The following is a 12,664-nucleotide window of genomic DNA, read 5'->3' on the forward strand; positions in this document are numbered from 1 at the left end:
TTGGTGTGACAATCGACAAATCACTATGGTTCAGCAAACGCATTCTGGAGTGCTATAAAAGGGATAAAAGGACTCTTAAGGCATTAAGTCGTCTGATGACCTCACAGGTTGAACCGTGGGTGTCTAAACATCGAACTGTTATGTTGGCGGTTTCTTCCATTATGTTATATGTCATGCCTGTTTGGAAGAATGCAGTTGGTATACAGAGGAACCGAGTCAGACTGGAGAGAATTCATCAAAGAACCTTGTTAGGTGTAGTGAAAGCATATTGGAAGGCTTCTTCTGAAACGGTATGTGTACTGGCCAGGACTCCCCTCATAGACCTTTTGGTTAGAGTTTAAAGACACTCCCCTGGGTAGCGTAATACCTAAAAGTCGGTCCGGCCCAGAGGAGCTGAGAGAAAACAAAACAATGTAGTTTAATTGGTATTGCAAATGTGGAGCTGGAGGACATAGTCCCGTACCAGTAATGGAGTAACCCCATTAGAGTAGGCAATAAAGAATGAAAAGATCCAATCGGGGGCTGACCTGCCATGCTGAATTTACTGCCGGTAGGGGGAAGGCCCCTTAGAGTTAAACAACACTCCCCTGGGCAGAGTTTTACTTAATTGTATGTCTGGCCTGGGGGAGTAAGGGGAGAAAAAGTGAGTAGGTTAAGAAAAAACTAATGTTTAGTTATTAAAACTGTTCAGAAATGGTAAAAATCATGTTAAAAGTAATAACTGCATATTAAGAGGGAATACATTAAGAGCTTATGTAGAGAAGTTTAAGAGGTTATGTAATGTTAAGTTGATTGAGTTACACTTAAAAAAAGGATTTAAAGAAATGAGTTATTTTATCAAAAAAGAGTATGTGGTAGGCGATGTGTAAGGATATGAGAGTAAGTCCGTTATTTTAAACAGTTGTATATCTCTGAAAGATATAATAGACCTGACACATACAGCACTGTTGATGACTTAGATGGGCCCATTCATATGGAAGAAGTTATTACGGCTGTAAAAAAATTTGCATAATAATCCACTAGGGGTAGGTAGAATTCCTGGGAAGTTTTACAACCAAATTTGAAATATAGGTTTTACACCAAAACTTTTTTTATAGTATTTTAGAGAAGAGAGTTGTGCCAACCTCATTCAATCATTCTATATTACTACACTAATTAAAGAAGGGAGTAAAAGTTGTTAGAAATTAAAAGGGTATTTCATTTATAAACTTGTATGAAATTTTTTCTGCCATTCTTTTGGATATTGACAAACTGAATGCACAACAAGGAAATGAACAAAAAAAATCAGGCAAGTTTTAACAATAAATATTCAGTGATATTTAACATTCTTACAGAATGTTTTCTGCTGGGTAATACAACAAAATATAACTTTACTTGTTTTTCTTTTTTTAAATATATTTTATAGCTGCTTTTGACAGTACGAATAGGGATGCCCTTTTTTCAGGTTGCACAAGTCGGGAATTGCCAATTACTTTATAAATATAATTAAAGGTTATACAAAAATACTAATTTATTAGTCTGGTGCAGAGGAGGCCTAACCTGTAGTTTTATCAAAAGGGAATGGAGTGAAACAGTGATGTTTTTTATCTCCATTACTGATTATTGTCTTTTATTTTTATACATGATATCTGTGATGCTATGAGGGAGGTGTAGTGATACGGCACACTACAGTCAAATGCTCTTCATTGCAGATGTGATATTGGCAACAGTAAAGTGATAGAAACAAAATATTGGGTGACTAATATTTGACATTATTACAAGATCGGCTTAGCAGACCTGTGTAACAGATTCCTGCCAATTAAGAAAAGATTAGTAGAAAATATAATAATGTGAAGAATCCAGATTGGTTTCTTTTGCTAAAAGAAACCCTAAAGTAACAGGTCCGTTTAACAATTGTGTTTTGTAATACTGCCCACTGACGCACCTAAACAAATGTTTGTTCTGTGAGAAGTTACTGGACCAGGGTAGGAATTTCATAGGAATGTGTGACGGTGGATGATTATTCTCATGCTTCGAGTTGAGTCCAATCTAGCAGGTAAAGAAGATTGGAATATAAATACTCCGGGGAAGACCAGTTGAAATCAGTTCTGCGAATCAGTCTAAGTGAGACGTTATGACATCTATCTGCGAGATGTCAGTCAGGAAGAGTGTTCTGTGAGGTCATTGAAGAAGCAAATTTTTAGTGAACTAAGTTTGGCCCAATTATGGAGATGCTACAAGTAATTCCAGCACATGAAAAGAAGAAATGATTTGATGAGTTACTGTTAGAATGTGAATGAAAGAGATAATGTACTAAATTTCATTCATAAACTGGCAGGGTAGTTTTATTTGTGAACGGCAAAGGTATTTGCACTCAAAGAACTTTATACTTGTCTAATCTATTGTACTATTGTTGTTAATACAAGACTAGTGGTTAAAAGTGTTAAGACTAGTGGTCTGCTAATGTCTTTTGTCAATGGAACTGAATTCTGGTTTTCATTATTTATCTACCTGTGAATAAATCCTGATGATTACTTTAAATTATGTTTTGTATGTAAGCACTGTTTATTATTATTATAATTACTATTATTATTATTGTTGTTGTGATTACTACAATCAGTTATTTATTATTGTTGCTTATTATTACTATTGTAATTATTATTGATTTGTCTTGTTTTACTTATGTTCTTATACCAATAAATTGAAATTTTATAAACATTTTCACTGTCAATCTCTCAATATGTAATGATCAAGTAAATGATGAAATAAATCAATTAGTAAATGATGAAATAAATCAATTAGTAGGGAGATGTTCTATTTCAAAGGAACTGTGCAACATATAGTTTATTAAAGAATGGTTAAAGGAAGAACTGATTGATTACTTGAATGGAAAGGTTTGGGGGTATAATCTGATCGCTACTGTAGGGAGGTGGAAAAGTACAGAAAGACATCCATAGAGGAGTATAATATTTAGTTTTTATCCTTTCTATCTTCTGGTTTATTATCTTTCTAAATTTTCTATCTAGCTTAAAGTGAGAGTGAGGAAGAGTTAAAACAGCTTGCTATAACAAGGCTGATAGTTATGACAAAGTCTGGTGAATTATTTTTCAATGTATACTTGTTAACTATGAATCAAATAAATTCATTTTATTATTTTTACTAGCAAATAAATGTTAACAAAACCAATTATTTATTTCCTAGTCACCAAATGAACTGTTTCAACATAGTTTTTTTCATCAAAACTATTACTTTCGAATGGAATTTATATTTTAATGTAAATTGGTTTTTTGGAAAATTTTGATTTCTGATTGACTGGTAAAACAAAGTTACATGAGAAAAAATTATGTATCTAAGTACCTACACACAGCTACTACCAACATTAAGTTACTTATACAGTAATACAAGCTTCTGCAAACCCTTATCAAAGAACACTGCTGTCACCAGGGTATCCAGCCAGTAATTAATCCCATCCATGAATTTCTTGTTGGTTATAAAGTGCTGGATAGCCACCAGACCAATTAATTTAAAGAAGAAAATTTAGAAGATGGTTAGAAAATTTGTGCCAAGTCCACCCTACAGTTGGCCTCCATGGCATGAGTTGTAGCATCTCTGCCGTTCATCTGGAGGTCCTGGGTTCAAATCCCAGATAGATATGGCATTTTCACACGCAACAAAATAAAAATTTCATCTATCCTCTGAAGTAATAACTGACGATGGTCCCAGAGGCAAGAAAAAGTGTCCACCCAATAGGGGATACCTCAACGATCTTCCACTGTAACTGCACAGTTAAGTCTGTGGACTAGTGTACTATCATGCAGAACAACCTTCATGAACATCCCATGCAGTTTGTTATGAATTGGTCTCTGAAGCTTTTACAGTTTTTCAAAAGTAAGCCTATGGACATTTATGATCCCAGTATCAATGAATAGTCATAAAATTTCCAAAATGTGGAACTATTTGGATTACTCCTTGACCTCTGCATTCAGTAACTTAATTTATATCTCATATTTCCTGTGACAATTCTGTTGAGATATTCATTCCCTTTTTATTTAAGCGCCCAAGGAAAATGGCCAGGACCACAGCTTCAATCATTCTTTTAGTTTTAGACAAGCCAGTTTTGGCTTCCAGCTTGCATGGAATGTATGCCTAAAGCACATACCATCAAGTGGGTATATGTACAAGCATATATCAACAGCATGTCTCTATCTTAATTAATTGTTTTAAAGTGTGTGGAGATTGAACACATGTTTCCCATCTTATGCACATCTGGACATTCCTCCAAAGTTTTGCCAATAATCTCTTAAACATGCAGCTCACAGTTGGTAAGAATTATTAACAAGCTTCATATGTCACCAACTTACCAGGTCTACTGCTGCAGCTTTTTACCAGGTCTACATGCATATCTGCACTAACAGATATTCATATAGACCTGTTGATATGAATGTGTACTGTATATGGTAACCAATTTATTTTAAATAGTTATTCAGAAGTCAATGAAGTAGTTCTCCTATTATACTAAAGCACTTTACTAATTAAGTTTTAATATATGATGTACAGACTACAGGGATGTTGCTTTGTATAAGCCTTTAACTATATTACATACTGCAGTAAGATATACACTTAAAACAAGAATTGTTGTATCATAAAGTATTTATCTCTAATCTATTTTCATCTAGAATGCTTTTGTTGATAATTTAACAATGAAGATAGATATAGTTTAAGGTCATCCATTAATATTAAAAATTTACATTCCTAATTCCATTACAGTATACAAATAATTTAAAAATTAATAATATTTTTTCTTTTTTTCCATTAAAATTTATTGCTAAATATGACTGCCTAGAAATATCCAATTTGATATTTATTTAAAATAATAGTTACTTTATTTTGGTAGACCTTGTGACAGAATGACCTTTGCCTTCATCTGAATAATTCCATACCTAAAACCTGGTCAGACAGGGCATTTTTCATATGCTATAAAATTTTCATTTTATATTCCCAGTCAAGCTTAAAGCTTATATGGTGAACTAATTGTCTACAACACAAAAATCACATAACAGTTTTTGTGAGCTCCATTAACTGAATACATTAGAAACTCAATTTGTCATGTATATAACTGAACGTTCTTAGAAAGTTATTCATTCTTGTTTGAGACTTGGCTAGATGTGGTTTGTTTGGAGTTAGTAGTACACCGATGGAAATGTCACTTGTGGCATCCTGGCTGAGGCTTGACTGAAAGATGTCATTGCCAAGGTACTGAAGATGACCTCTGGTAAAGCTGAAACCTGAAGGAGGGTATCTTCCTAAGGGATCAGGATGTATAATTGAACGATGGATGACAAACTAAATTAAATGTAGTTTTTTAAATACTGTTGTTATTCCTTAATGTAATATTTTTTTATTTTAGAAATCATCAGTTAAAATTAATTACAAAATTAATAATTTTTAGTTTTAATTCCTAAAAAAACTGGGCAACTATAATAAACTGTTGAATTAATATTTTATATTTGAAAAAAAAATTAATACTAAATTATACTTGCAGTAATGCAATTTGTTTCTAAATAGCTGCTTTGATGATTAGTACCATTCATTATATCTTAATCATTTTTTCAACGTTTGATGAGATATAAAAAATTTGACTTGCTACTTTACATCTTTTTTAATAATCTCTGTGTAATACTTTAAGCACAGATCTTCTGTTTAACTGTAACATTCTTTTATATAATTTTAACAACATTATATTATGGTGCTAGGATCTACTTTAAACTTCTTTACACAGAGTATAATTTTAGGACATATTTTTGTCATTTTCATTCTGTACATTAAATTATTTACCACTATTCCAGATCACAACTCTCCAAATCTACCTTTTATATCACCCTGTTTCATGGTTAAAGTATGAAAATTTATATTATTTTTTCTCCTTTATTCTTAGATAATTTTTACTTTATTTTTAACAACCCTTGTACCAAATTTCTAAACACTTTTCCTTATTTATTGTCACATATTTTGCTACCATTATGTGCTATAATCCACAAAAATATTAAAAAATATTTAATATCAAGATATATCCAATACTAACAAAATGTTTTCCTACATGAAAGCTCTCCTTGCTTGTACCACCTACTGATTTCTAGCTTTTTTTCTCCATCTAAGAAATATTATTCTTTTGGTACACAAATTCTGCAACTTGTGGTACATTATGTTTTCTTGCCTTACTATGCAATTCTCATTATTCACCTTTTTGTTATATTTAATCTTATTTTGTTTAATTTCAAAATATATTTCTTGGCAATGAATCTATGCCATTCAGAATTTCTTGGAAGTCTGTTTCTGTCAGAAAGGCAATGTTACCTGTGAATTTTAATTTTATTTATTATCCTTGAATAGTAACTACACTCCAGTTTGACTTTTTTATTCTTATATTACTTCTAAATTAAGTTGAAGCAGTGGGAATGGGACAGGCCAGATTCCTGTTACTAATTGAGAATATTGATAGAATAATTATGTTAATTACATTATATTTATAATTTTAATTTATTTATTGTATTTTATTAATGTGCTTTATATTATGGTCATACATGTTACTTATTATTCGGAGCTGACCATCGGCAGTCTTTAAATCAGCATACACTAAGTAATTGCCGGATAGATAAACTATGGATAATTTACACTTCCTTTATTTACTTTTAAAATTGCACTGAATTAATTATAATTAATTAATTAAATCATAATAGTTACATACTGTAGTTAATACAAAATATATGTTATAGCTAGAACAGATATAAAATTAGTAATGTGTTTAGTTCACAGTTTAAAGGAAAGTGCCATCATAAGTTATTAATTGCTTAATAATACTTAAGCTCAAAGCTGGTACATTATTAAAAAATAAGAAAATGACAGGATGTCTACATTTATCAAGAGTATGAAAAAAACACATGAATCTGAACACCCTGTGCCATTCCTTTCTGAACTGGAGTTTGGGTTCCTTCATCTCTTATAACATTCACTACTTCTTGATTCTTATACAGACTTATAAATCATTTCCTACCAATTTTCCTTAAAATGTTAAACAATTCATAGAATTTTGAATAATGTGATGCCCTCTCTAGATTCATAAAAGTCAAACTTGTTTGAATGAAATGATGATAATTTTATGTTTTTACTTTAACTGAATTTTAAAGAACTCTCCTTTTCAGTCTCTATGTTGCAAACATGCCAGAGACAACATCTAAAAAGCATGCCTACGCTGATGACTGGGTGCTAACAACAAAATGTAGATCATTTGAAGAGTTGGAGGAGGTGCTGATGGCTGACCTGGAGAAACTGGGAAGGTACTTCCAGAGATGGGCCTCCAACCAAATGCTAGTAAAACAGAGGTGTCATGCTTCCATCTGAGTAACAAGTTCGCTAATAGGGAGCTTAAAATTCTATTCGAGAATACATGGCTCTTTCACAATAAGACATCAAAATACCTAGGCTTGACACTTGATAGAACACTTTCATTTAAGGAGCACCTAATGAAAACTGCAAAGAAATTGAAAGTGAGAAACAACATTATACATAAGCTCTGTGGAACAACGTGGGGAGCATCGGCTTCCCCTTTGCGCACATTGGCTCTGAACCTCGTCTTCTCGGCTGCTGAAATGGCTCCCGGTATTGAGCCACATACCACCCCCAAACCTGTGCTGTATGAACGCTCTTGTGAGAGTAAGATTATAGACAACTGAAACCTACCAATACATGAGGACATTGAGGATGCCAATCGTGGTTGCCTTCGATCTAGAAAGCCACCTATCAAAACAGCAATTGCTGTCACAGAGGACGGATTTAACCTAACTGACTCCTAGTGTCAAGAATGGACCACAAGGCAGCATAACCAAATCCCATGTATTATTCAAAGACCGCCGGGCTTTGACTTGCCACGTAAGACATGGTCAACGCTAAACGCAATATGAACTCAGCATGGTAGGTACACCTATTTCCTATATAAATGGGGTAAAACACCGACGCCCCTTTGCGACTGTGGTGAAAATCAAACTGTTAAACACATCACAGAAGTTTGCCTGAGGACAGCTTATGAAGGGAATCCTGATGATTTCCTGATGGCAACTCCAGAATCAGTAGCTTATATTAATTTGTTAAATCTTTGTTTGTAATTTTTGACTGTAATTGGTGTTGTGTTTTGATGCCATACTCTAAATAAATAAATAAGGAGAATTATACATTATTGAAATACATCCATAAATAGTCTATCAAATTAATTTTTTTTTAATGTGTTAGCTTTGAAGTAGAGTTATGTTAATTACCTAGCTTTAACTTTTAAAATGGAAAAAAAAAATATATACTATGTCTACCTAAGTTTATTTCAGAAAAATTCTTCATTTTCATGTCAGGTCTAATTTTTTAAAGACTTTTAACTTTTTTTGACTTTAGTAATCCAAAAGTAGTTAAAATTATGGTACTTTCTGATTAAACGGAGGCCACCTATTTCAGAAGGAAGAATGACGTTTTTAAAAAAGCTTGTGCACACAGTATAGGGGGGCCTTTATTTATATTATAAAAAATTCTTGAAATTTCACAAACTACTTTCGTGCTTGAACAGTCCCAAAACTTGATGTCACTGAGGAGCTTATTGAATACGTTGCCTCTGGCCACTGATCACCATATGCATTCAGCCAATCTAAATAGTGGCTAGATGTGTCCCTGAACAGCACCGATCTTGGGCCGACTAAATTGACCTTGACTGTGATAAGCGCCTATCTATTAAGAAGAGTATTTTCTTCAACATAGATAGCAAATGAACCTAAACCTAACAGTTGCATCATGCTGTGTTAGGATGGTCTCTGTTTAATGGGAAAGTACCAAATTATAAAAAGAAAAATTTTCTTTTTTTACCCAAATCAACCTTTATAATAGTATTCCTAGAAGAAAAATAGGCTTGAAACTTAAATATTTCTTTCTTCTAAAAACAAGCTTCTTTTAAAAGCTAATACTTCGAAATGGGAAAGTAACTGACTATGACACAGAAGAGGATTAGACTTAGACTTAGAGGAGAGGATAGGATTTTTGAAACAAAAGTCCTAGAAGTATCAGTAGAAAGTGTAATGAAGAAAATTATAGAAAATCTAAAAGGAAATGGGAGTAATTGGTAAGTTAACCTGGAAATAGAGGAGTATTTGAACGTGGTGCAAGGGACATCTCTCAGGGTGGTTAATCATATGATTGTTATTTTTAAATAAAACTAATCAATTTTAATAACAAATAAGAAAATGATTAAAGAGAAATTAAGGAAGTAAACTATTGCATTTCAGTAAGGAAAAACATTGTTTTAATTGTAAAATTTATAGAAAAAACAATTTTAAAATGTGTATCAATTACAATAATTAAACATTTCTAGCAGTTAGTATTTTTCAATTATAATGCAATTAAAAAAATGCTGATAATCACAAAAAAATAAAATACAATAAAAATGGGTAATTGTTTACTATCTCTCTTACCAAAACCTTTCATATTGAGATATTCTATGAAATGATTTGCAAACGATAAGGAAAGAGGTCTCAAGAGTCTGAAAGGCATTGGATTGAATAAACTATCTCCATCACAGGGAGCAACAAAAGATTTCTTACTTATTGCAAGTCTGAAAATCAACATTTGAGGATCATGTAATTCAGTTGCAGTTACGTTCATATGATCAAGCTTTTTCATGCAGTGGATATTTGTTTACATAATTACAGTTTATTATTTTATCATTTAATAGTCTATCTTTGTGCAGGTTTTTGTATGACTGCAGTGTTTTATCAAAATCTAGCAAATGTCTGGATTGCATAAATCTATGATATTAAATTAAGAAAGGTAAGTGCTTTATTGTCACAAAATTATTAGTACAGTTGATTCTTACCATAAAAAATTGAACAAAATGAGACAAAACAATCTCACCAAAATAAAATTGCTTGGGTTTTCTATCATAATTTAACTACGTTGCCAATTTGTTGTGCTCTGAGATTGGCATATTCTCATATATATGTTGATTGGGTACTTACGTATTAATGCCACCACAGCTACAGCTTTATTTAAAACCAAAGTAGTCAATCGGATTTCGATGGAAAATGAACATCTCTTTATTAATTTTAATAAATGGTTATTTATATTTATTTATTTTATAAATATAATTTAACCAAACTTAACCTATGCTTGCTTTGCTCGCTAACCTTGACTAATTAACACCATAATTTTTTGAGTATTTATTTAATAAATTCAGTAATTATTGCAATTATTTAAATAATCAAAACACTCCTGTTAATTAGTCAAGGTTAGTGAGCGTAGGTTAAGTTTGGTTAAATTATATTTATAAAATAAATAACCATATATTGAAATTAATAAAGAGACTATTTTGAATCTATGTTAAACTCTATACCACCGAGATCCGATTGACTTTGTTTTTAAATAAAGCTGTAGCTGCGGTGGCGTTAATACGTAAGTACTGTTGATTGAGTTCATACCTTCATCAAGTTGGTTTACAGACTGTAGTTCAGGAGTCTTGTAGGAGTAACTGTAAAACAAATAAATGAAGGAAAAATAGGTCACAGAAAATATAACTAAGTAAGAGGTACTGAGAGTGGCAGTAAAGTGTTTTTATTTCAGTTCCAACTCACTTAAGTGAAACTTTCTTAACTATACTCAAACAGTACATTTTTTTCTGGTACTACTGTAAATAGTGACTGTTTGAGGTCTTATAACAGTTTGCAATTTGAAAGTTACAACCACTTTAGAGTTAATCAACCACTGTGTAACTTTTACAATCCAGACACTGCGATTCATATGCAAACAATATGATATGGTTTGAAATTCGGGCAAATGTGGCTAAGGTTAGGTAACCAAAAGCACCATTTGATCGAATTCACATTCCGCCGACCCAATCCGAACATCAAATCGTGAATCTACGACCTCTTCAAAACAATAGGGTAGCTTTAAACGGTTGTAGTAAGCAACAGCAGCAGCCAGACAATTCTGAATCATGAATTTTAAGGTTTGTTATGCATATTTTTACGAGTTTCTGACTTAAATGTTTCTACTGCTTAAATTGTCTTATATTCCTCTGTTTAGATTAATATATCTCAATATCTCGGAGTTTGGTGGCAGGGGGAAATTGTAAATAATTATCCAAAAATGATATATATGGTACCAAAATTTAAGTTTAACTTTAAGTGACATGGTTTAATATAATTTACGAAACTAATATGTTACGGTCTCCACAACATTCTAGCATGGTTAAAAAATTCAAATAATTTAAAATATAAACATAAAATAGTAAATTCTTACCATTCAATAGAAAATAATGTAATGTTTTTTCAAATTATTTCTTGAACAGATTCGTCAGACACTAAAAAAATGACAATCTTTCTATAGCCTTACGTTTGTTATCATCAAGAGAAACAATAAAAAACATTAAAAGTGATTAATTTTCAGCATCAGTTACACTTACATTGGAAAATATACTTGAAATACAAGTTTAATGATTAAAATGTGTGCATCAATTTGTTCCGCAAAACACTGGTACAAGATAAAATAAAAATACAGAGTAATGCTAATAACTGTAAAAAATAAAACCGGTAGATACTTATAACCATAGTCAGGACACTAAAGAGTCACATAATCTAATAATTTTACAAATTTATAACAACTGTCCCCGAACTTTCCAGGATACTTTTACACATGTTTAACGGCTTCATACAAACATATGTACGAGTCTGTACTGAAATTATATTGCTAAAGAATACTACAATCAGTAGCGCATCTGGCGGCGAGTGTTTATAAACCAAAAAAATATTTGTTAATATTAAAGCTTCGTTTGGTAATTCTGAGTAATTATTCCCCTCACCACAATTTTTTTCACATTGCATATGTTATATTAGAAGTCAACATGAAGACGAAATAAGAAAAAAAATTTGCGAAACAAGGGCAATGTTTATAAGATAACCACATATATATATGTATATATAAATGTAATCAACCGATCCAAACTTAACCCACTAACTGCAGAAACCTTGCTAATCGGGGTTAGCGAGCGTAGGTTAAGTTTGGTTAAAAATTATAATTATATTGGTAACGTTCCGGCAAATTTTGTCTTTTGTTTGGTCTTCATGTTGACTGCTAGTATATTGCATATTGCACTATGGTAAAATTGAAGTAGGTGGAATAATTGCTCAGAATTACCCTTTGTTTTATAAGCTTATTCCGAAAGAGATAAAATTGTAACGATTTATCCTTGCCTAATTTTCTTTTGACATATCTCATAAGTCACGGGTACATATATGCTTGTTAATTTTGTTCATAGGTTAATGTGTAACCAACTTATTCCTTCACTGTGTTATAAAAGTCTCTAAATATTTAATAAAAATATTTATAATTATATTTAAAAAAATTCATTTGAAAAAAAAATTCTTTTTAATAATTATTTTTAAATAATCAAGATGCAATAAAAAAAATATATTATCAATATACAAATGTCGAATTTCAACATTTTCAATTAACGGATATTAAATAACGGTTATACTAACGGAATTAACGGTTATAACGGAATTATATTAACGGTTATAATTAACGGATATTTGTGTCGTCATTTTATTTCTATGTTTAATGAGACTATAAAAACTTCCTTATTTTATTGAATTATAGTGCTGTT

The 12,664-nt window shown here is 31.5% G+C and overlaps 1 protein-coding gene across 4 annotated transcripts in view; it reads right to left on the reverse strand.

Annotated features, from left to right (window-relative positions):
* LOC142319425 (coiled-coil domain-containing protein 77-like) overlaps positions 1 to 12,221 on the reverse strand; it is a 49,783-nt gene extending 37,562 nt beyond the window's left edge. The window contains exons 1-2 of one of the 4 annotated variants that reach the window (XM_075356696.1): positions 11,465 to 12,213; positions 11,302 to 11,362 (exon numbers count right to left, since the gene is read on the reverse strand). In XM_075356696.1, coding sequence (XP_075212811.1) covers positions 11,302 to 11,304 — 3 coding nt within the window. In that variant the 5' untranslated portion in view covers positions 11,305 to 11,362; positions 11,465 to 12,213. Of the gene's footprint in view, positions 1 to 11,301 lie in introns of all 4 variants that reach the window. The other 3 variants (XM_075356697.1, XM_075356695.1, XM_075356698.1) reach the window with 3 other exon arrangements.
* Positions 12,222 to 12,664: the final 443 nt, after the last annotated feature.

This window comes from Lycorma delicatula, chromosome 2 (assembly GCF_047948215.1).
Source record: "Lycorma delicatula isolate Av1 chromosome 2, ASM4794821v1, whole genome shotgun sequence".
Taxonomy (NCBI): Eukaryota; Metazoa; Arthropoda; class Insecta; order Hemiptera; family Fulgoridae; genus Lycorma; species Lycorma delicatula.